Consider the following 26188-nt stretch of genomic DNA (forward strand, 5'->3'; position numbering starts at 1 on the left):
CTGGAAAGGAAATTAATCCTATGGATTGCAGCTTTAACACAGAGGACTTTAGTGTACTGCTTGGGTTTCTGCACAAAATAAAGCCTTGTTTAGGAAGCTCTAGCTCTAGACTGTCCTAGCTTCCAAGAGAAAGAATAAATTACACCACAGAGAGTTGATGGTAAGGCAGTTCACAACCCCATCTTTCCATGATATCGTCTCTGTAGGGTGGAAACCTCATATGTCCAAAGCAGTTACTTTTCAGGATTCATATTAATAACAAAATATAAATAAAGGGAAGCTCTGCACACTCAGATCTGTGTATGTATCCATGTATTTATTTTGCAAGCATAATAGGATTTATATTCATAAATTCACAATAGTAGCTCTACAAGGTCAACACGTGTCACTTCGTGCAGCTTTTTTAGTTTGTGGATCTGCTACGTACGATGCTTTTGTGTAGTATGATCAAATAAATAGGACGTTAATTTATGAAAAAACACTAAGTTAGAATATGGACATAGGAGGTTTCTGTCCGACTGTGACGATATCTTTTAGTTTTGAAACATAAACGGACAGATGAGTGACATCCACAGTCTCAAATGCATATTTACAGAACAGTGTATTTTAAATTACTAAACCTTATTCCTCTGTTCTGTTTTCTGTACCCCCCCCCCCCCCTCTCTTTCTCTAGCATAATAAGGAACAAGGAGTCACTGAGTGAGATCATGCAGGACTTTAAGTACGACTCCGAGGAGTGTGATTGACAGGCGATTCCCAGGAGGACCCTTGGCAGCTCCTTCAGACCACCAGGCAGGGATTGATCGGGCGGTACTGATTGATCGACTGCTGAGGACAGCTCCCACCTTGGACTCATCGGTTGCACTTATTGATCCCCCGCCTGGCTGGCCCCGCCTATCTTCCTCAATACCGCAGTCTCCAACCCTATAACCCAGGGAGGGCATCTCGGATGCAAGGTGTGTGCGTGTGTGTGCGTGGCATGCAGTACCTCGTGGCTCAGCGAAAAGTTATGTTTCTTGTGTTGTAGTAGCTATTTGTAAATATTATGAAATATTACATCAAATGTAATTTGAAAGAATTCTCTGAAGTTCAGTTGATTTTTACATGTCTGGTAATTGTTTGTTATTAAACAATAATAATAATAATAAACACATTCCAAGACAAATCATGTTCATTCACTGTTCTATATACACAATCATTACGTATGCATTTCTGGACCATAATTAACAATAGAATATAAGTTATGGAAATCATCAAGTCAGGTTTATTAAATATATTGTTACAAAAATATATGCAATATAAAACTGTCTTCAAAACACACAGTCAATGAAACAGTACAGTATATACATGGGGGTACATTGTTCCAAACATTGCTGATAACTGACCCCAGCACTGTTAATACTGTTGGGGCACTCTAGGCTTCTCCTTCATCAAAGAGGTGACGTTCTTGTGCCCTTCTTTAACGAGAGAGAGGAAGAAAAAAACAAAAACAAATTTGTGTATGACTGCTCAGAGAGACAAATATGACTATTGAATCAAAAAGATTGGTCTCCACATTATTCTAATCCCGGTAGGCCAGAGTCACAGAAATAACACTATGCCCTCTCTCTCTTTCTCCCCAGCTATCATCCTCATTCCATTATGGGTTCTTCCTGCAAACTAAAGTTAAAGCCTGTGTAACCAAACACTGCAATATTCCACATCCAGAGGGTGGATCCCTCACACACTGCAGGCCCCCTTGGGGCCAGTATCTGTCAGCGTTTGTTGATGCTGGTCTTGAATTAAATACCTCGGCTGCGTTTAGGGGGTGCTATGAATTATCGCCTTGTAGAACCTGAAAGGAGAAAAACAGATGGATAATATTGGGACGACTCGATAGGAAAAAGCATGTCATTCATAATAATTCACCGCGACGACATTAATTGCTGTTTATTTTGGTTTGTTTGTCTCTCGTTCTCCTTTACATGGCAGTCATGCTCACTACGCTCCTCTCGTTCTTATTCCCTCAGTATCTTCTCCTGCTTCTCAGTGTGTCTTTTCTCTCAGACCGACTCTCCCTTTCACTCAAGGTAATCAATGAAGGCCTGTCAGGGTAGCTGAACAAAGACATTATTCAGGAGATGACTTGAGCACGTGCTCTGGTGGGTGAACGACAAGACTAATTGGGTCAGGTTGGCTAAAAGTCTCCATCGGTTCAAGGACTGCCTGGCGATGTCAAAAGGGTGTGGCATAGGGAGTTGCTGAACATCCACACACACACAATGCCATTTGGCCCGAGTTACTGTGTGTCTGTGTGACAACTTTATGCTCCTACTTCTGGGCCAGTAAAGTCAAAACCGCACTGCATTTACCTGATCATAAAACATGAACTGGGACTTCAGAGAGCCAACCAGTTCAGCGGAAGTCTGTCTTCTGTGTGCTTCTAAAAATGCTGACCGCATGGCATAACACAACGGCGTCTTCAGACAAAGGCAGGGTCAGAAATTCAGGGTGTACATGCAGTTCAGGACATGAGGCCTGAGGGGTGTGTGTGTGTGTGTGTGTGTGTGTGTGTGTGTGTGTGTGTGTGTGTTAACGCACACGACGCATATATTTGTGTCCGTGAGGACTCATTGCTGAGTGCACACAAATTGGGAGGAGAGCATGCTCGGACAGCAGAGATAATGAAAAAGACTAATGAGGAAGAAGAGATTCTCCTTACCTACCTGGTTGCGCGTTTTATGCGATTTCTGCAGCCACACCCTCCACTGGTCGTACAGCTTGATTGACATTCCGCTGCAGCCATAGGCGTGCTTGCGGACCCAGCCGAAGAACTGCTTGAGTTCACGCCGCAGGGTGGAGTTGTGCTCACTGGGTTTGGGATCACATGAGCCGCTCTGCAGACGCTCTGTGTGTGAGGGGAGCACAGAGCATGTTGTTTTTCCACATCGCACCTGAGGTTTTGGCAATGCTGTTCTGTTCAGTAAAATCCAAAGAGGTTGCATTCTTGCACCCTCAGTGCAAAAATTGAAGGTTATAAGATAGGTTATTGAACATTTTGTGAAACACTAAAGTGTTGTTTTTTTCATTTATTTAAGCTATTCTTTAATTAATTAATCTTGTTGGTGACAGATTCTGTATAGGCCTACTCTACAGTATTAATTATACACTTGGCTATATGTTTTTGTTATATGATATGATATAGTACTTTATTGTTATGATGATATGATACTTTATTGTCAGCCTTTACTGAAATTTGTCTTGGGACCCAGCAGCCTTGCATGCAACACATATACTCACATTTGACAACACAGAACAGAAAATAAAATAAATTGACATACATAAAGACGAGCAATGTTTACAGCTCAGTCTAGTCCTGGCCAAACTCCTGATTGAGCCCCAAAGTCGACTGATGGACAACGGACCTCTTCAGTCTGACCTTCTTGTATGCTGGAACACCATATATCCTTCCTGAAGGCAGCAATGTATACTCTCCAAGTCTCCATATAAGACATGGCTAGTGTTTGAGGTGATATCCCAATATATTCCTTGCTATTTGCTAACCTTGGGATGCTGTTATCATGCATGGATGTTTATTCTCTGACGTGGTTGTCCAACAATCTTTGAACCTAAAGATCTTAAACAGCAAAGGAAATAGATTATTTGCTTTGTTTTCTTACACACTGATTCGATCTGATCTTTTCAGGACAAAAGATGGTCTATTACTACTCCGTACTCCAGGTATGTATATGAACATACCTGGTTGATCTGTTCACTATGAATAGTAATGGGGGATCTGTGTGTCTCTAGTGATTCGCCAAAAACAAAACAAACTCTTCTGTGTTTGTTGTGTTAATGATAAGAGCGTTGTTTATCACTCCACTCAACCACCTTATTTACTCTGTGTTTGTGCAGTCCAGGATCACTGGAACTATCTAAGAGAGAAATCAAAAGTGTATCATCAGAGTACTTTAGAATGTATTGGTCTGTTGTGACAGTGCCAGTATCTGGTTTGTACAGTAAGTGTGACATTCAGACAGCTAAGCTTCCAGACCCTTGCTGAGGAGAGGGTTATGTTCACTTTCACCCTCTGTACTCTGTTAGTAAGAAAAGAAGCATACTAGTGAATTAAGTATGGATTCAGTTCCAACTTCCAACTGTACCATCTTTGACACTAGTTTATTTTATATTATTAGACGAAGAGTCTGGAATAAAGTTGATGATGCTGATGTTGATCGAATGTACAATTAAACACTGGGGTAGGTTTGTTACCTTAACATGATGTAACTCCAAATATTAGCAAGATATCTCACATTCACACAAAAAAGTCTCACATTCACACTTTCCACAAACAACGTGGATTCTGGCAATGTGTTCAGCACCCCCCCCCCCCCCCCCCATCTGTTTACAATGATTGATACAGTACTGTGACTATTGCGGTTTCATAGACGTGCAATAACAAACAGGGTGATGTTATCTCGGAAGCATACTAAATGGATCTTATTCCTAATTCAATTAGTAAAATCTACATGAAATTGACATTTTTATATCCAAGAAATACGGTTTTGTATTTAAGAGGCACTCTGAAAAGCTCTGAGCTCTCCGCATCCCTAACTAGTCATAGTTGTGTGCAGAGAAGGCTACTGAAAGCCAAAAGCCTGCCACAGTCAATCCTTATGGTGAACAACAGAGCCTGATAACGACTTCCTCTCTCTGGGGATCAAATACCACACAACCTATGTAACTCATTATCTGCTCCTTGTGGTCTCAAACCTGCTTCCACTCAGGGTTTATGGGCCCTGCGTGTACCTCTGACAGACAAGCAGCATTTTAACTTGATCAATCTTTGCAGACTAACGACAAAAATCTATCAAATATCCCCGTTGGCCTTTTGCCATTTCTTTTAATCCTCCGTCTAAAAGATCTTTATCGTGGCAGCTAGCGTATTGATGTTTGCTTTCAGACTGAGGTCACATGCGGTTTGGATCTACTTGCTCCAGGATGTTGTATCCGGATAAGGCCATTGTTTTTCTGCTTTTAATTGGCAATGAAAGGTTATTAGAAGGGAAAGATCACCACTCGATTGTATATGGTGGATTTGGGAGGTATTAAAAAGTCATAAAGCATTTTGCCCATGAGGTATTAAACCTTTCATGAAAGCAAACTCATGAATCATATTATTGCACTGCACAAATGCCAGATTTTGTTTCATTTTCGTTAATTCAAATAAATGAAAAATATTCTTTGTTCTTGTCTTACTGGCAGCATACCCCCCTGGATTGACAGACACACACGCGCACGCACGCACTCTCTCTCTCTCTCTCTCTCTCTCTCTCTCTCTCTAATGAATTCCGTGCCTTTCACCACAGTTAAGTAACATAAACGGCATCAAGACACATTCTCCAGGTCCTCCAGTAGTATCTGTACTCACCACTGATGGGTGTGGAGGCAGCAGTGGAGTGGCTCCAGCCACTCCAGATGCCAGCCTTCCTGGATCCGAAGATGCCCACTGGGTTACACCTCACCTGGACGAAGTAAACCGTCCCGGGGCGCAGGCCTGCCAGTCGGCACGACGTCTGGTTACCAACATCAACCACTATCTGATTGTTGTGAGACAGCAAATGGAAAAGACATTCGAAAACGGCCAAGCCCAAATCAACGCATAGATTCTCATGTCAAAATATAAAAAACATATTTTACAAAAATGTCAAGAAGAGGGAAATCCAATCAAACTAAAAACATTTGCTTGTGTAACAGAAATAAGTGTAAAGCATCCCAAATTAGTCAGCTAGGTCACATTAACCACTTGAATTCAAGTGTCCTTATTCTGGGGCAAAGATTCTGTGGCTGATCTACAAACTCACAATGTATCGCAATGTGATGCGTTGTCAGCTTGTCGATCGGATATTTTCAACAAAGATATTTGATGTATAGCGGGGGGAAATGGGCCTAGCCTATATAGAACACTGAAGTAAACAGTACAGCATCGGATGTATGCTTGAGTGATGATGTTGGCTTAGAATTTCAGAAACGACAGCACAGTTTTTGCAAGACCCACGTTGTACTTCATTATTTACATTATTATTTACAGCAGCCATAGCCACATGACACACCATTGTCATGACGTCTATGGCCGTTTTTAGCCCAAGGAGTGCATTTTGTGCAAAACTAATGCGAGGAATGGATTCGGAATCATGAAAACCCCCTAGTTTGACATGTCACATGCTACTTAAAGCAAAAGGAAAGTTTGACATTTTTGCCTGCCATAGGATGTTAATGGTAGGGTCACAAGAAACCCCTATAAAAACAATTGCCCAATAGTGACAGCCGTTCAGCAAGTGGATTCATGAATGTATGTATATAGACAATATTTTAAGCCAATAAAAAAATACTATATTCCAAATGTTCCACCCGTCCACCTCGGCTGCCAGACTATTACACACTATATCAGCCGTCGGGATCGCAAATCGTTACACAGTATCTCTATAGTCAATAAGTCATGTGTTCAAGACCTGTCCAATATTTCAGATTCCATCCTAATTGGCTAACATTGGCTTTCAAAGTTTGCAGGACTGGCCCGTTTTGAACAGAGCGTGCAATTTACGTGAAATCTTTCACAGACTTTCCTACTAGACTGAGGAATATATCCCACCCTTTTCACATTGGACTGTTATAGCACCACCAACAGGTGGATTTTTGCAAAACACGTTTTTGGAACAAAATGCCAGAACGGAGCGTGCAATTTACGTGAAATCTTTCACATACTTTCCTACTAGGCTGAGGAATATATAACAAAACACATTTTTGGAACAAAATGCCTCAAATCATCCTATTGCCATCCAAGGCGTAAGAAGAAATGTCACCCTTTTCACATTGGCCTATTATAGCGCCACCAGGAGGCCACAACCTGACCTTCCCTGGTGGAGACCTGTGCCCCGATGGACACTTTTTCTAGTTGTATTATGTTTTTTTCACCTAAACTTCATCATTGATGTTCATTGTTTAGTCTTGCAATGCCATTGGTCATGATATTTGCATATAAATACCCCCACAGAGGCAGAAATTCACACAACTTCAAAATCTCTGGACTCTTTTTAATGATTTTTAACCTTTAACCCTGAAAAATGTAAATGCCTGTAATATATATATATTTTTGATCATTAGAATGTCTAGAACATGTGAAAGATATCCCCCAATTATTAATTTATTATTATTTTAATAATTTATTATAAATGTGCATAAATGTAAAAAGAACCACCGCTCATCTGCTGAAAAAACTTAAGTGAGGTGCTGGAGCCACAAAGGGAACATGAGAAAAATAAATGGAAGCTCCGCACACTCAGATCTGCGCACAATCAATGTATTTATTTAGAGAGCTTTCGGTCTACTGACCTTCTTCAGGCTTATAAATGTGCATAAAATTTCGTCTGCAAAGTACTAGTAGTACAAAGTAGTAGTGAGGTTGAAATCTCTTTTGTGCAAGTAGAAATATATCCTGGTCTTAAGGGTGTTAAACCTGTGAAAGTGACTTCTGTGTGGTGCTCCCAACTGACAGATCAGGTAGCTCTCCTGAGTAACTTTGTTTTGCCACAACGCAAAACCAAACTATCTTGAGAGTCATACTCCATTGGCACTCAAAGGTTTTTCCCTAGTTTTGTGCATGTGGCTGTTGACCCCCTACCTTCCATTCCACGCTGTCCTCTAGCCTGTATCGTATCTGATACTTTGCTTGGAACAGGAAGTCTTTGAGGGCAGGGGGAGTGGCCCAGCGGACAGTCAGCTGGTCTTCCAGGTCCCCAACACGACTCACCAGCACATTGTCAGGGGGGTCCGTGGTCACTGGACGAACAGGGAGTTAAACAGACACATTGTCAGGGGGGTCCGTGGTCACTGGACAAACAGGGAGTTAAACAGACACATTGTCAGGGGGGTCCGTGGTCACTGGACGAACAGGGAGTTAAACAGACACATTGTCAGGGGGGTCCGTGGTCACTGGACAGGGAGTTAAACAGACACATTGTCAGGGGGGTCCGTGGTCACCGGGTCCATGGTCTCCGTTTGGGCCCAGCTGGCCATTGGCTGGCCCAGACAACTAGGCGGGACTTCCCTCCTTCTTCTTCGTTGGTTTTTATTTTGACTCGAGCGGGGGTTGGATCCCGATCATAGACTGTAAAGGTAGCCCTCAGAACATACTCGACTTTATGGTATTTTTAAAAATAAATGGGACCATCATTTTCCAAAAAGAATATTATGACATGAGAAATTAGACTTTAAATTAGTGACTGGAAGCAGAAAGTATTCATGACCATGTTTATTAAGGTACTACAGTCTAGGTGAAGTTGGGCCCAAATACATGGACCTCTATGGAGCTTCTGGGTTTTTTGGGCCCAATGACAGCGCCACAACAGGCCATTATATGAACTTTCAGGAAGTCAGGATTTCCTACTGGCTTCAGACACTATTGGCTTCACTGCCCCCCTGGCCCAGAGTGTGTGTGTTTCTATGATTTTTTGTTAATTACGATGTGCTTTCTTATTTCCTATTAATCTTCTGATCTATAGTATGTTCTATAAGAGGCCATTGAGTTATTAATTTATGTTCATGATATGGCTGTGGTGAATGTTGAGAAACCCCGCCCAAGACTCACCTATCAGGTTAGACTGATTGAGTCCCTGCCTCTGATCTGCTCTGTCATAGCTATAGCGCCACTAGCTAGCCAGATAGGCGGTACAATGAGGTGTCAATAAACAAGGAAGGAAGAGAAGAATCAAAGCGACCAAATCGGTCAAACAAACCGTGGCTTCCGCGCCACAGGAGATATTCGCAGCGGCATGTATGGGTACTTATACTTCACATATTCAGAAACCCTCACACGAAAAAATGTCGTCAAAGAGCGCAGACAGGCGTTATCCATGTTGTTTATGTTTTATGAATGCCCTCGTACCAGGTGGCAGGATACTGATGCAACAGGACCCAATGCACTGGGTCTAACAAATGTCAGAAGCTTCAGTAGCATTGGGTTCTGCTTGGAGGGCTACACACTCAGGCATAGACTGGTTTGCATTTTGCTTTCTTTTGGACATTTGGGTTTAGATTATGAATAGTGCCAGGACACTAATTTATTTAGTGTAAACCTTTTGAGGCTGTGTTATTTTATTTTGTTTTGTTTAAGTGAATGTTTTGTTATTTGAAGCTTTATTTGCTTTGCTGTTTAATACATGTCAGCTAAACTTATTTGTTTTTTTAGTGATTTATTCTGAACTGATCCACCACATCCCTCATTTTTTGCTATAATTGGTGCTTCAATTATTTGTGTTGCAATGCAACCGTATACAGTATATTATATATACATATACAGAGCTGAGTCGGGTAAGCTAGCACCCTGTGAACTCTGAGAGCAAGCAAGAGAAGAATTCTCCTCCCAAATGTGCAGTGTATTGTACAGGGCAGACATCCTCTCTATGCAGACACTGTTATCATTCCACTTAAATAAAACATGGTCTCGATGATGAATGCCTCTTATGACTATCAGCCAAACACACTGTCTCGCTCATGTGCACTCAGGCTCGACATGTCCCTTTACTTAAATATATATATATATTTATATTAAGCTGTTCATTATAGATTAATATACACCATACGAGAGAGAGAGAGAGAGAGAGAGAGAATCATTTAACTGATCAGTGATTTATTAGTATTTTGTAAAGAAAATTTGTTTAATGGTGAATTCATTTTACTGTATATCCAAATCCATTCCTTTTTACTGAATAATTTCAACAAGCAAGTGGTGTGTAATGTATACAGTAATGAGGTTTTTATGTTCAAGTTAAATTGGGAATTGGGATTGGGAATATAAACTCTTGTTTTTCTGTGAGGCTTTCCCTCCATTTCAGTAAATAATGTATATGTGCTCTAGTAGTGTAAGTATTCTTTTCCTTTATTTCTTCCAAGGTGTAATACCTTCACAGGGATTAACACAATATAAATTCAGTCAGACAACTCACGGATAGATTTAACCTATTTATTCATTATAGAATACAATATATTATCTTGGCGTTCGGCTCTGCTGCATTTTCTCCCTGCTCGGCACAATCAAACACCATCATTAAACATTAAGAGCAGGGAGATAGATATACAATAACCCCCCCCCCCCCCCCGGGGAACATAAATAACAGAGCCCATCGGTGGTGCTGGGGTGGTAGGCATATTAACCCCTTGAGTATATGTATGCGCCCTTGAGCACGGCATGAAACCCCTCGAGTATATCTGACTGAACTAACTCTGCAAGCTACGTATCATTTATATTTTTGTAAAATAAGTGTTAAATACCTGTAGCTCTATATTCTGATGATTTCTATTTACAGTGTTTGTTCAGTAACAGGGGTCTCCTCATCTCTCCAGCAAAAAATAAATGTTCAGAATCAGAACTCCAGTTGGTGAATGGTAATTGACTTCCAGATTAATTTTTTTAGGGGCACTAGCCCCTCCAATGCCCAGCTTTGTGTGTTTGTGCGAATACGGTAATAGCGATGATTTGATTGGCTGAGCACGGAATTTAGATGATTTGATTGGCTGAGCAAAGTACGTAATGAGGATAAAAATCACACTTATGTGAAGTGAGGGGCGCTCTTATCATCGTACATCATTATGACGTAACTTGTCTATTTGCTCAGACTCTATGACATAAAATTCTCGATTCATTGTCAATGGGAATTTAATGTTTGTGTGAAGTGAGGGGCGCTCTTAAGTTACCCATCATTGTCAATGGCATTTAATGTTTGTGTTGCGGATATTTTGTGGGGACAAAAGCTATAGGAGGGGCTGGCACCCCTCAAAAAGTGAGGACAGAAAAGTGAGGATTTTATATGATGATGTATGATGATAAATCCTACAAGTGTGATTTTGGTTTGTGATTTTAGTGTGCGTGTAAACACAAACTTTGTCCTAACACAAACATTAAATACCATTGATAATGAATGTAAAAAAGGTTGTCCAGTCCTCATTCTACCACCTTCGCAACATTTCCAAAATCAAACCCTTCCTCTCACGCCCGACTTAACTAAAGTTATCCACGCTTTCATCTACTCACGCCTCGACTACTGCAACTCCCTTTACTCATGTCTTTAAAAATAATCCATTCACCGACTACAATTGGTCCAGAACGCAGCAGCCCGCCTCTTAACAGGGGCAAGAAAGTTTGACCATATCACCCCTATCCTGGTCACCCTCCACTGGTTAGTAGTTACCAATCTCATTTAGAATTGACTTTAAGATTCTGCTCTTTACATTCAAGGCCACGACTGGCCTTGCTCCATCCTACATCTGGGACCTACTCGACCCCTATGAGCCTGAGCCCGCGAGCTGAGATCCTCAGGCAAGGCTCTACTTACCATAAGAACTGGTGTAAAAAAACTATAGGCGACCGGGCCATTGCAGTCTGTGCACCCTTACTGTGGAATGCCCTGCCCCTAGAAATCAGAATTGCCGACTTGGTTCCTCGTTTTAAATCACTCCTGAAGACCCATTTTTATAAAGCTGCTTTTAATCCTTTATAGTTGTGAATTATTATTATTAAAAGACTAATGATTGGCCAGAATGAGATTATGTATGATGACTTATGATAAGATCGCCCCTCACTTCACACGGGTGTGATTTTTTTAACACAAGAATAATCAGGTCAGTTCTGTGCGCTCCACTCCTCCCAGTCCTGTATGCTTTCTGCAGGGAGCACCGTTGTCCTCACTTCAAAGTGTTAAATAAAACATTGCTTTCCCACTGCAACAAAGCTCACAAAGAGACAGACAAGCGCCAGTTCATGGAGCTGATGGCAAGAAAGAGGGAGGGAGGCTGGGAATGAGTCACAAAAAAGCAACTTAGACCGCCATATGAAAATGTCTTGTAAAATTCCTTCCCGTTAGTGTTTGTTCTCTTTTTTTTGTGGCTTTTTCCTTTATTCTTTTTATATATTTTATGGAGGGACAGACAGTAGGCTGACAGGAAATTGGGGAGAGAGATGGGGGGTAGATATGCAGTAAGGGCCGTCGGGATCGGGAGTCGAACCCGTGGCACACTGCCAGACTGGATTACCAGCCACGGTGCCTGGACCACTGAGCCATGGCCCAGGCCATTAGTGTTTGTTCTAAAGAAATCCATTGTTCCCTTCATATCCACTGATCCTTGTTGTGCGCATGTTGAAGATCTTTATTTGTTCTATCAAATTCACCCTTAGGGGGGACAGGACATTGAGATGGAAGAATTCCACAGGTTATTGTTTAATTTATTGGGGATCTGAGGGTATAGGTTTGTGATGCAACCCCCCGCACACACCACAACCCCCATCCTCTTGCACCCGCTTCTGTAAAAAACATGAAACCGTTGCGTTGTACATAGGATTTATAGCCAAGGCTAATTTGCAACCCCAGTCCCTGGTTACTTGGTTAGGCCTTTCTAAGTTTCTATACAATTATGATCTACCTGTACTAAAAACAATCGTTTACAAATAAATAATACATGCAAATGCATCTAATCTAATAATAATATACTATACTAATAATATTTTACAACAATTACAATACCCATTCCATTGACCTATAAAACAAAAGTAAACATAATCACTCAGGTAACCAATCAGACACTATACATGTGAGCATAGTTGATGCTCACATCAACCATAGTTTGAATCCTCTATAGAACACATTTCCATCCGTCTCTAGTTTTAGACCTGTAGGCAAGGAGTCGATGACTCCACCATCTTCACACCAATAACATCATCAAATGGGCCTGAGGTGGCTGCGTCCCTGAACAAAGATCTGGAGAACATTCGGAAGTGGGCTGATGCCTGGAAGGTCACTTTCGAGCCCAGCAACTGCAAGGCCATAATCCTGTCCAGAAAGAGGAATCCATCTCGACCGGATCTTTTCTTTGGCACCACCAAGATCACGCTCAGCGAGCAGCTGGAGGTTTTGGGTCTTTGCATAGACGGCAAACTTACGTGGACCAGACATCTGTCCAACATCTGCAGACGCGCTGGACAACGTCTTGGAGCACTTTCGCAAGCTGGCCAACAAGCTTGATGCTAAAGGCAGGGCCAACATCTACAAAACCCTCCCAGCCTGGATGACGCCTCTCTGACCACTCTCAGGCAGTTAGACCTCATCCAAAAGAAGGCCTTCAAAATCATTGGGGTAGATGAGGACCTTGCCCTACAGCAGTACGCCATCAGCAAGCTGAGTCATTGCCGAAACAGTTGCAGCAACAACTGTTCTCTACAAGATGCACACTCAACTGTCCAGTGGACCTCAAAGCACTACTACCTCAAGCTCACACCTCAGGTCGAATCACCCGGAGAGTACTACCAATAGTCCAGGCAAAATAGCGTTTCACGAGAAAGTAATTGTAACAAAAGATTTTTCTTCACAGACCATTTCTATGAGGTCACCAGAACAACATACTAAAAGTCCCAAGAAATCCCAGTTGGGGAAATATGTTTAATTGCATTAATCCAAGTATACAAGCAACGCCCTGGAAATCCCCAAGTCAAACACCAAATGCCTTGATAGGAGCTTTCTCCACTCTGCTATAAGGACATGGAACAGCCTTCCCCATGTGGTTGTTGGAGACATTGGGGTCGATTTAGGACTTCTATGTTACTTACTTCTATATTACTAATCTAATTACAGTATTATGATCTGGGGGCGTGTAGTATGTCATATTGCAATTTTGGGCATGTTAAGAAGCGCTTTTGACACCCCGCGGAGTGCGCAAAACGGCCTTGAATTAGTCATGGGTGTGTTTAAGGCGTGTTTGAGACGTACCCAATCAACATGTCCGTACTATTCTCTTTACCAGTCAGCTGATGTCACATACGGAATGCGCACTTTGGGGGTCGTGGTATGACATTTCTTCAGGCTGGCACCATAGAAGACATGACATGCCTTTGTCACATTTGGGTTAATTATTCCTATTGCACTGCATGCTGTCACCTTTATGCCTCAAAAGAACAGACCCACCTTTCAGATCGGAATGGAATTGCGAGTAGATAGCAGCATATTGGCAAATTGCCAATCCATGCGTAATTAATTAATTCGATAACGATAGAACCATGTACCATACAGCGAATGAAAGCAAGATTCATAAGGAATATGGAGATTTTTACATTTAATAAAACGGTTGAGAAATGAGAGAACCATGAGTGTTTATAGGCTAATATCAACGTTTTTTTATGAAAGACCAAACGGGCTGTGAACTTGAAGAGCTCAATCACCATCCCGACACGGAAGAAATATAGCCTAGTGCATGCATGTATATGCACTGTTGCACTTGCACACAGTAGCCTACACACGCTCTTTATTTGTTTCTATTGAAAAACACCAGTAAAATAACGTTTATTATATTTTATTTCATTCAAGTCACGACGAAGGAATGAGTTGAATGCGTGCTGCGTAATGCTGTGGCCCCGATGGTATGGTCTTCGCTGAGTTCGCTCGTAGCATTTTATTGAAGAAGACTTGAATCGGGTGTGATACAGCATATGAAAGCACATTTCCCACGGATTATGGAGATGTTTTTATTTATTTTTAAGGTTGAGAAATGAAAGAATTATGGCCGTTTCTAATCTCAATTTTTTTTTTTTAAAGACGCAAAACTGCCATGTCTCATAGAAACAAGTAAATATGTCTATAAAAATAAGCGCATATAACAGGGGTCTGTAACCTATTTTAAATGAAGTGCCATGTTTTTATTTTCTAAATAGTGAGTCTGCCATATCCAGATTAATTTGAATGACACCACATTAAAATAAAAAAACATATTTTGATTGTCCACAAATATAAAGTTCTTCCTTCTTTTTAAATATGTTCTTGCACATTGTTATAATGATCATTATATATCCCCCTGCAGTCAGAGTTCATAGTTTTAATGAATGAATGTGATGCATTGTGAGCTGGTATAGATCTGCTATTTTCAAAAGTAATCTTTTTATTTAATTTTTGGATTAGCTGTCCTTAGTTGGGCAAATGCATTCATCTGGGGATCCTTGACATGGGAATGTGCTGTGTGACGATCACTGGTTTAAACAACATTAGGAGAAAAGCCCAAATAACCACTTTAGAAACAAGAAAAGCAACCACACAAAGCAACTTTACAGAAAAATAAGCCGCTTATAATAAACAGACATGGCAACACTCTACCAGCCTTCCAGAGCCGCTCAAGTGTCAAATCAAACAGTGCTTTTTGCGTTTATGAGGTGGTCAGACCCACGTCTAATCGTTATGCGCTGAGTGTCTTTAGGTCAAGGGGCTTAATAGCAAATTGCGCAAAGCGAGAATAATTAACATATGGACACTCCCACAATGCTAAAATATTCAGGGACGCGGTATGCCAAATGTGTGTGCGTTCAACACGGGCCGAGTGCGTTCAACACGGGCCGATATGCCTTTCATAATACGAATGTGCGCAGAGCGAGGCCAATTTATGTATCACGACCTGGTAAACTGCACCTTCAAAATCGACCTGATTACATCTAGCAGTGTTCACGCCTTCAAGAAGAGGCTGAACAAACACCTCCTCAGTATGTGACTTTAATCCCACAAAGCTCAAGGACTGTCATTCATCCAACATTCAGTTTAGACATGACTGAGTAGCTGCAGATCATTGATACTGGCTCTTTGAATGTATTTTTAGCCTGTATCTGCTTAAGCTTAATAAAAAAAAAAGGTTTGCCCACGGCCTTTACAGACTGGCAGACTGTCCGAAAGAATTGTTACACCTAGGAACAATACAGTTACCACCACTTGTTGAGGCTCGTGTAGTTGCTCTACCAGAGCTTGGAAGACTATCAACCAGTCCAGAGAACAAAGATGAAACATGTAAACATTTAAAAAACAATTTGATGGTAGAGAAAACCACAACATTTTCAAACGTGAAAACGTTGTGGGTTTTTTTAGGTGCCATCTCATCGGTTTTTGATCCATGATTTGCTATCAACCCATAATCACCAGTAGGTTACTTATCAAGACCTCTACTGGAGCCTACTGCCTGCGATTAGGAAAAGCATAAGTGAAATTACTGCCACCGAAGTGAAAACATTGTGAAACTGCGCTATACAACAACTTCACTTTATATTTACTTACGTGGCCGTTTAAGACTGACGTGAGGTTTAGAATTAGGGCTTTGATTTAATTTTACTTTATTTAGCACAGTATAAAAATAATACAAAAGGGAAAATACGTAGAAAATAAAAAAGGAAAGTGCTATGAGGAGGCAATTAAGCCCAAATGGCTTATTTGAGGCCTCAACCTGTGTACAACAAAGCATTTAAAAAAATGATTTGAAAGCAATATACATATTATTTACAAAAAGGTCTAGAACATGATTGAAAAGACACTTGATTGTTAGATAACATGATTATCGAGACAGTATTGTCAACATAGTTGCCATATCAGCTTCTATATTTTTGTAAATAAAATGATCTGATTAATCAGCACATACTTATACATAATTACACATCATTTGTCGTATAGTGTAGTACTCTGTATTTGATGGAAAACTGACTGACTGGTACGATAAAGAGAGTATGAAGATGAGTCGCCTATCTAGTGTTGTGTTTGTGTATTTGAGAATTTGTTTGAAAGTAATTAGTAAAAGGTTTGGGAATAGAGTTGGGGGTATGTTTGAGTGTTGATCTGGAAGACAGTAAGTAAGGATTAGGGTTAATAATAGGGTTAGTAGTCGGACAACGCGACCAATGCCAACACAACAACAACAACGTCTCCGCTCCAGTAGAGCCTACTGGCTCCATTGCATGGTCTTGATAAGTAACCTACCGGTTGATATGGGTTGATTGACATTCAAATCCACTACCTCTTACTCTTGATAAATGTGGGCTGATAAATTGTAGCATTCAGTGGAGTTTATGACAATAGGGGGTTGATTTAGGACTTCTATTTTACTTACTTCTATATTACTAATCTAATTACAGTATTATGATCTGGGGGCGTGTGTATGTCATATTGCAATTTTGGGCATGTTAAGAAGCGCTTTTGACACCCCGCGGAGTGCGCAAAACGGCCTTGAATTAGTCATGGGTGTGTTTAAGGCGTGTTTGAGACGTACCCAATCAACATGTCCGTACTATTCTATTTACCAGTCAGCTGATGTCACATACGGAATGCGCACTTTGGGGATCGTGGTATTACATTTCTTCAGGCTGGCACCATAGAAGACATGACATGACTTTGTCACATTTGGGTTAATTATTCCTATTGCACTGCATGCTATCACCTTTATGCCTCAAAAGAACAGACCCACCTATACCTTTCAGATCGGAATGGAACTGCGAGTAGATAGCAGCATATCTATATATATCTATATATATATATCTATATATATATAGAACCATGTACCATACAGCGAATGAAAGCAAGATTCCTAAGGAATATGGAGATTTTTACATTTAATAAAACGGTTGAGAAATGAGAGAACCATGAGTGTTTATAGGCTAATATCAACGTTTTTTTATGAAAGACAAACGGGCTGTGAACTTGAAGAGCTCAATCACCATCCCGACACGGAAGAAATATAGCCTAGTGCATGCATGTATATGCACTGTTGCACTTGCACACAGTAGCCTACACACGCTCTTTATTTGTTTCTATTGAAAAACACCAGTAAAATAACGTTTATTATATTTTATTTCATTCAAGTCACGACGAAGGAATGAGTTGAATGCGTGCTGCGTAATGCTGTGGCCCCGATGGTATATGGTCTTCGCTGAGTTCGCTCGTAGCATTTTATTGAAGAAGACTTGTCGGGTGTGATACAGCATATGAAAGCAGACTTCCCACGGATTATGGAGATGTTTTTATTTATTTTTAAGGTTGAGAAATGAAAGAATTATGGCCGTTTCTAATCTCAATATTTTAACAAAGAAAAGACGCAAAACGAGGCTGTTGCCATGTCTCATAGAAACAAGTAAATAGGTCTATAAAAATAAGCGCATATAACAGGGGTCTGTAACCTATTTTAAATGAAGTGTCATGTTTTTATTTTCTAGATAGTGAGTCTGCCATATCCAGATTAATTTTAATGACACCACATTAAAATAAAAAAACATATTTTGATTGTCCAAGCATTTATTGATAAATGCTTTTATGTGATGTATTCCCATGCTTTTGTTCTTGCTTAAATGTAAGTCGCTCTGGATTAAGAGCGTCTGCTAAATGCCTAAATTGTAAATTGTAAATTGTAAATTGTCCACAAGTTCTTCCTTCTTTTTAAATATGTTCTTGCACATTGTTATAATGATCATTATATATATCCCCCTGCAGTCAGAGTTCATAGTTTTAATGAATGAATGTGATACATTGTGAGCTGGTATAGATCTGCTATTTTCAAAAGTAATCTTGGAAAAAAATAATAATAATTTTAATAATTTTTGGATTAGCCGTCCTTAGTTGGGCAAATGCATTCATCTGGGGATCCTTGACATGGGAATGTGCTGTGTGAGGATCACTGGTTTAAACAACATTAGGAGAAAAGCCCAAATAACCACTTTAGAAACAAGAAAAGCAACCACAAATAGTACAACTACCAATATTTACAAGCAACTTTACAGAAAAAGAAGCCGCTTATAATAAACAGACATGGCAACACTCTAGCAGCCTCACAGAGCCGCTCAAGTGTCAAATCAAACAGTGCTTTTTGCGTTTATGAGGTGGTCAGACCCACGTCTAATCGTTATGCGCTGAGTGTCTTTAGGTCAAGGGGCTTAATAGCAAATTGCGCAAAGCGAAAATAATTAACATATGGACACTCCCACAATGCTAAAATATTCAGCAACGCGGTAAGCCATAATGTGTGTGCGTTCAACACGGGCCAGTGCGTTCAACACGGGCCGATATGCCTTTCATAATACGAATGTGCGCAGAGCGAGGCCAATTTATGTATTTCCATTGGTAAAACGCACCTTCAAAATCTACCCATAGGTATCAAGGCTAGAGAGGCCTTATAGGCCTCATAAGGACCTTATGTTAAAACACCTTTTATGTTTCAAACATCAGCTCATTTCTTATCATGAAACTGATGTGAAGTGATTTGCCAAGCGTCTGATGTGCAGCTATCTTTTACAACAATTTAGTTTGACTTTAAAGGTATATTCAGTGATTTCACTCAAAAAACCGTAGGTTTCGTTTTTGGCTGGGACCTAAGCCTTTCATCCAATCAGGATAGAGAGCCAAAAACGAAACCTAAGGTTTTTTGACCCCCAGGGGTTAACTGGGGACAGGGGGGAACTCCTTATATGGTCAGCACACTCTATAGTAGAGAGGATTATCACAACAAAACAAAAAAATAAGTGATATTTGAATTAAGTGAAATCACTGAATATACCTTTAAGTTTCAGCCAGAAGTTGAACCCATTACACAGTTATAGGGGATGTGTGGATGGATGGGGAACACCATAAAACCCCACTTTGCACAGGGAAGTATGTTAGCCAATAGCCATATGCAGGAGATCTGGACAGCAAAAAGATAACAAGAAGGAATACAGCATATGAGTGAAACCAGGAGAGAGGAGAAACTAAATGAGAGCATAAGAGGAGAGGAGAAAGGAGAAATGAGAAGAGCAAAGTGAGAGAAGTAACTTAAGGATACGTTGTCTGTTTCTAGTTGTGACCAGACTGAATGACTCACCTACATCCAGGATGTCCAAGGTGATGATGTCAGAGTTGGCTGAGCCCAGCTGATTGTCTGCCTCCACCCAGAGCTCATACGGGGTGAAGAGGGCGAGGTCGCGAGGGATGTAGCAGGAATATGGCTGGTGCACGCTGGTGTAGTCCTCGCATTCCTTCTCCTGTCCATACCATCTGGCCCAAGACACAACAGAGACTAGAACCACGTATACCGTTGACAAAGACCGTAAACATTTTGACAGTTCCTCAAGCATTTCGGCTTTCTTTGACAGCACAGTGGAGGGAGACAGGAAAGAGAGGCTGCATGACATGCAACACATGGCCCAGTGTTGGACTCAACTCGGGAATCGGGATGTTGCTGTTATGTTTTCACTGGTTGGGCCACACGGAGTCATAGCACAAAAGCAATACATTTAAGAAATAATTACAGACTCTGTAAACGGATTTACACCTCCATAAACATTACAACTCCATAAACGGACGCGCCCGTCCCTACCTACAGGAACTAATGCAACACACCCTCCACCCGCACCCTCAGATCTGCAAACAAATTCCTGCTCCAGGTTCCTGACACCAATCTGCGCACCATGGGGGACCAGGCATTTTGCTCGGCAGCACCGCGCCTGTGGAACAGCATCCCCGTGGACTTGAGAGTGCCCCAGACTATTGACTCTTTTAAAACAGGCCTGAAAACGTTCCAGTTTCGGAAGGCTTTCTCGTGTTAAATTGTTGTCGTTTTTGCACTTGATTCTTTTTATTTTCGATAACCCTGTTTTAACCTTCTGTGATTGATTATATGTTTTAACTTTTAACCATGAGATTCCCTGTGAATGAAAAGTGCAATACAAATAAAATTCATCTGTGGTGAGAATCGCCATAACGGAGTAGTAATGTAAGGTATTGTATGTGTTACAGGTCAATAGGAAATGGAAAAAATACCATGTGTTCCAAAGTCTAACGGATCCAATGTGTGTTATTATTTAGTCAGTTCTTGTTAATAGTTCTCATCATTTGGGCATGTCATATGAAATCTTTCCAAAAACTTAAAAAGATAATTAAATAAAATTAAATAAAACTTTCAGAAAATTGCAAGATATTGCAAATATATATTCATTTTAACAATAGTCCAATTTGCTGATCTACAAGCTCACAATGCATTGATGCAATGTGAGCTTGCACGAATAAGGATGCTAAGGTTCAAGTGGTTTATGTGGCCTAGCTATTTTACTACTTTTGGGCGACAATGTCCTACAACAAAGTATTAAATAGGGTATTAATTTATATGAAATATGGAGTAACAACCTTTCTGCCCGACATCGAAGATGTACTGTATATGGTTGCTGTCGGGCAGAAACCACTCCATATTCTACAGCGCCACACAAATGCATCAAAAGGAGCAGATCTGCAAGCTCGAAACATGGCGCGAAGCGATGCAGCTTCAAGCTTGTCGATCTGCTACTTTTGCTGCTTTGGAATTTGAATTCTGAAAAGTAACATGTCTTGGACATACAGGTATGAGGTCTCCACCTGACAGAGACAATACACAGTCACTGGGCTGTATTTTACGTGTCTTAAGTACCAGGTCTTATTCCCTAACTTGAGTAAACTAAAGAACTGGAGGCGTGATCAATGCTCTTTGGCCACTCAGAATAGCCAAATGGCATTGATCACGCCTCCAGGTCTTTAGTTTACTCAAGTTAGGGAATAAGACCTGGTACTTAAGAAACGCAAAATACAGCCCTTCTCTAATCTACCTGAATGGTGAAAGTGGTGTTGTCTTAGGTGATCACCTTGTGAGCTGCAGCAGGTCTGGGGGTCTCACCTCAATTTGTACTTGAGGGTGTATTTGGTTCTGATGAAGGTTTCACCCTGCCCCCCAGGGCTCCACTTGCAGCTCAAGTCCTTGGTGTTTCGGGACCAGCAGCTGAGGTTGACCGGCTTCTCCGGAGGCACTGTGCAACAGGCAGAAATGGAAGAGAATGTCTGAACCTAAATCATTACAAAGCTATACGGGATAATAGAGTTATTATATTCTATTATATTCCATTCCATTCTCTGTTTTGTTTTGTTTAATCTCATTCTCATTCAGTTGTCCTATTCTGTTCCACTCTATTCTGCTATTTATTTTGTGTCTCAAACAGCTCTGTTTTGTTCTGCTTTGTTTCATTCAGTTCTGCACTCTACTCAAATCTCTCAGTTTCTTTCATTTTGCTACCATCATTTCTGGGTTATGGAATGGAATGACCTTTCTTTTTGTAATTCTTTTGACCCTCTAATAATTCGATTTCAAATGACACAGACATCTTTTGGCCTTTATTTTTGTATTTAAAACAGAATCCATTTTAAGAGGTCAACCATGGTTTCCATCCTTTCATGTAAAACATTCCTTCCATCAAGTAAGCCAACACTAAGATATAGAAGATTAGGGTAGTCATATAAAAGGATTTAAAGGCATTGCAACCAGAAGGCAGATCATAATCAAAAGGGCTTTTATGCAACAAAACCCTATGAAAAGATTGCATTTGTGAGCCTTACAGCATTCTATCAATTCAAATGAACAATAACATGTGTTTGCCTTGTTGCCTTGCAGCACTACAGTACAATTATTTACAATACAGTACATTTAATCTCAAACAGTCATGTTTACAGGTAGCTCATTGACTACGACTCATGGTGTACTTAACATGAATACTGGACTACTCGCCCCGGTGCTTGCCCGTTTTTCCTCCCGGAATTTTCCCCAGTGAGGGGGATAACTTTGTAATATGTTATTGGCTGTTTGTATTCTTTTTGGAAAAATATAAAAAGATACTCCTGTGGAAAGGCTATATTATTTGACTTATATTGAACCTATAAACAATTTAGTATTAGTTAGTATATGTAAGGTTTTGCCCCCTCAAATGGTACCTCGTCAGATAATCCCCACATATCCTACAACAACTTTTGTGAACAGACTTCACTGTAGTAGCTTTTCATAAATTATATTTGTACTTAGGCTGTTCTGCTGTCATGAAAGTTTATAGTTAGAGAAATTCAAAGTCCAGCCGTCTGCTGTCCAGCCTCTCCCACCCCTCACTGGGGAAAATTCTGGGAGGAAAACAGAAACGGGGCGAGTAGACTTGTTACCCTTAACATTACTGCCGAGTCGCAGACAGTTTTTGAGGTCATAGGTTTATTTTATATCTGAGGTAGCCTTTGGATTTAATTCATTTCAGTATGGTATGAAAACCAACTTAGAGATTTGAAACTTGCTTGAGACAAGTCCTTCAAGTTTGCATGTGTGCATGTGTTCTCATATATCCACAAATGTCACAAAGGTAGGCTATAAATCATACTGTAATTTCCATATGGTATTTTAAAACGGAATAATGTGTCTGTTATTGCTTATAAGGGTGAGTGTTACAGACCAACCTACACCTTAGAATGCACTCCAAAAGCTTGCTGTGAAACGTACAACTTAGTAACAGGCTCAGCCACATACTTATAAAGCTTCATAATTATGAAAATCAGAGAGAGGCTCCAACTCTATTAGGCATTCATGAGTCATGCAAGTACCTGCACATGCATACAGTATATCGTCTTTGTCGGGTGGAAACCTCATACTGTATGTCCAACACTGTTACTTTTCAGGATCCAAATTCATTCAAAATCTAAAAGAATAAAAGTAGCAGATCGACAAGCTCAATGACGAAGTAGGAAGTTCATTTAAGAAAAAACACAAAAAGTTTGAATATGGAGATAGGAGGTTTCTGCCCCAACAGCGACTATATACAGTTCTATACTGTACGTACAGCAGAGAGAGCCTCTGTATAGCGAGCACTTACGGCCCACATAGAGACAGGAGCCGGCCAGGACGTGACCATCTCCTCCGTGGCAGACCAGGTTGTCTCCGGACTGCTGCTGGGAGCCGTTGAGGCGGTGAAGGGTGACACTCACGGCGCGGGGGCTCACCGCCCCATAGGTGCTGCTGGCCAAGCGTCTGCCGTTCAGGGTCCAGTACAGCTTGTTTATGTGGAGGCCCGCTATCTCGGCACTCACCGTGCATGTAGCCGTCAGACTGGAACCAATATGAACTGCGGGGTCCTGGGGGAAGATTACCGCCACCTCTGGGTGTTGAGATATGGAGACACAAAGCCCTAACACACACACACACACACACACCACACACTCATGGATACACACAGACACAAACACAGACAAACACACCAACACAGACAATCACAAAGACAGACACATGTACACACAAACATGCACAATTTGAGGCAGTTAATATTCTAGGCATTTATCGTATTCAGAATCACTTACAGTGTAGTAGATTGTTATACAATAAGCATGTACAGTATACAGGAGAAGGACTCTGATCTGTTTCTTTGTTGCTTGATTAGTTTCAGTCTTTGCGAACAGACCCATTTCCTGGTGAAGCATGAGATGCAATTACCACGGTTTTGCAGAGCCATCTATTGAGTCTGGTTGTCGCATTGGGATTTTGAGAAGTCCCTTTATGAAAGCTTTGTGTTTGCAGAGAACAGTGAACACATGATGTAACTTTTGGGCTACAATGCATTAGTGCAGGAGCACAGAAAAGATTTATGACCCAATGATGAACTGAATTTATGGTCCCCGGGTAGGACCACTTAAAAAAAGGTCACCCTAGTCAGGGACTTGAATGTTTTTCCATGCTGCTACCCCTCTTGCACTTGTTTCAGAGCCTGTATTGTGATTGATGCCTTGCCTATATGAAATGCTCTGAGGAGCAGTGCTGTGTCCGAATGTTACCACTGGGTGCCTTCGGGGAGATTCAGGAGATAATGTGTTATTAACTGTGTTCTAGGTGGGCGGTGGACAAGCTTTCTAACATATGTGCCAATATGTTGCTTCCTGCTTCACTGGACTTATGACTTATGTGGATATTATGTACTGAGAGAGATGATAATGCCATGGTATTCCATCCCCTCAGGCAGAACCCAGGACTCAGGGAATGCAAGTCTCAGTTATAGCCTATAGTTTTGTACTGGTGTCATGCTCAGTAAATATCAGATCTACAACCTCACAAAGCCTCACAATGTTACACGTTGTGAGCTTGTATATCTGCTATTTGCTATTTCATGCAACAGCAGTGCAGTATAAGTATTTTGTAAAGTGAAAAACTGTAAATTGAGCATAATCCACATACTGTACATATTCTATGGTTCATTCAAAACATACTTATATGTAAGTAACTATATGACTTTGCTCTACCTTTATAATGCAGTAGCCTATACTTCTCTGAATCAGCAAAACATTAGCCCTAATGCCTAATGCATATCCTGTAGTGTACACTGTACACCATTAGCATACTGTATGTCGGATAAAGCATGTTTGCATTTCATGCAAAGGTCTGATACGTTGACGGTTGATTTATCGCAATTTATCTAATTAAATGCTTAATCTCCATCTCTAATTGGCCTTGTTGTCAATTTGATCCAGTTAGTCAATAACGCCTACTAATCACAGCCATATGACTGTGGTGTCATTCAATTTACTACATTAAGGTTTACATTATTAAACAATGGCTCACGGGTTTGCAGGAAATTTGCATAATTAGTTTTCAGTGTTTTGTAGCCTAAATATGATATAATCCATATTATGATAAAAGGGCAAATTGTAACAGGCTGCTTCAGTATCTGACAATGTGTTGACTAATGGGCTAGCGCGCGCCTCCCATCTAGTGCTCAGCATTCAGCCGACAGAAACATCTAGCTCACTGCTCACAGCATTCAGCCGACAGAAACGTGTCTGTCGGCTTCCACGCAGAACAAATCTTTTAAGTGTTGTACTTACGTGTCGAGGTGAACAACACATGTGGAACAAGGAGGATGAGAAACAGCAAGGATATCATTGTCGTGCACAGTATTTTGGCTTTTTTTCTGCAATTTTTTCTCCCTGCTCTTGTCCTTTTTTCCCCCCCAAGTTCGAGCTCCAAAAAGACGTGAGACTGAGGCAAAGTTGGAAGGCTAGGTTGCGCAGCAGGACTCTCCAATAACGTTGAGGCAATGAGCTCTATACTTTCAGATCCAGTGGCAGTGTTGGAACTCCCTCAGGAAGTCAAACGGCCAAGTTCACTGCGGTGGCATGAAGGTACATCACACACAGGGTCTGCTTTTTACTCAACTGTGGCTCTGCTTGGTGCACGCCTCAACAGCTAAAACATCCAAGTTGATACTTTATGCTCCTCCCTTGTCTTCTTCCCACACAGTCATAAGTCATTATTGCTCTCAAAATGTGTCCCCTCCCAGCCTATAGCCCCCCACCCCAGCTAAAACTAATAAACTGAACTAAAATAGTAAAATTAGAAAAGAGCCATGCCCTACGTATAGCCTACTAAATTACTAATAATCTCGCACATTCTTTTCTGCTGTGGTCCTGTGGAGTAAATTTACAATCTATTTTATAGTTTATTTCCACGATGATACTGATAGTTATTGTTAGGCAGGTTTGTCATGTGCTGTTTTAGTTCTGACCACCCAAGGAGGAAGAATAAA

The 26188-nt window shown here is 40.9% G+C and overlaps 2 protein-coding genes across 8 annotated transcripts in view; one reads left to right on the forward strand and one right to left on the reverse strand.

Moving 5' to 3' along the window:
• rex1bd (required for excision 1-B domain containing) overlaps positions 1–26188 on the forward strand; it is a 140337-nt gene that overhangs the window by 9453 nt on the left and 104696 nt on the right. Inside the window, exon 5 of one of the 2 annotated variants that reach the window (XR_014569417.1) lies at positions 674–964. Coding sequence is in view for 1 of the 2 variants with exons in the window: in XM_083767847.1 (XP_083623973.1) it covers positions 674–746 (73 nt within the window). In the remaining variant the exon portion in view is untranslated. Of the gene's footprint in view, positions 1–673; positions 1150–26188 lie in introns of those variants that run through there. The other variant, XM_083767847.1, reaches the window with a different exon arrangement.
• Positions 1247–25822, reverse strand: crlf1b (cytokine receptor-like factor 1b). 6 transcript variants are annotated; one of them, XM_083767839.1, is made up of 9 exons: positions 25488–25822; positions 23492–23803; positions 21490–21619; positions 19669–19841; positions 7661–7818; positions 5411–5579; positions 2706–2887; positions 1790–1834; positions 1248–1457 (listed from the first exon to the last, which is right to left on the reverse strand). In XM_083767839.1, the coding sequence occupies exons 1-8, from the start codon at positions 25543–25545 to the stop codon at positions 1811–1813; spliced, it is 1206 nt and encodes a 401-aa protein (XP_083623965.1). In that variant the 5' UTR covers positions 25546–25822; the 3' UTR covers positions 1248–1457; positions 1790–1810. The 6 variants fall into 6 exon arrangements, with proteins under 6 accessions (XP_083623967.1, XP_083623965.1, XP_083623963.1 ...); XM_083767841.1 differs by lacking the exon at positions 1790–1834 and having other exon boundaries at positions 1247–1457; positions 23492–23773; XM_083767837.1 differs by lacking the exon at positions 1790–1834.

The sequence above is a fragment of the Protomyctophum parallelum genome (assembly GCF_964188405.1).
Source record: "Protomyctophum parallelum genome assembly, chromosome: 6".
Lineage (NCBI taxonomy): Eukaryota > Metazoa > Chordata > Actinopteri > Myctophiformes > Myctophidae > Protomyctophum > Protomyctophum parallelum.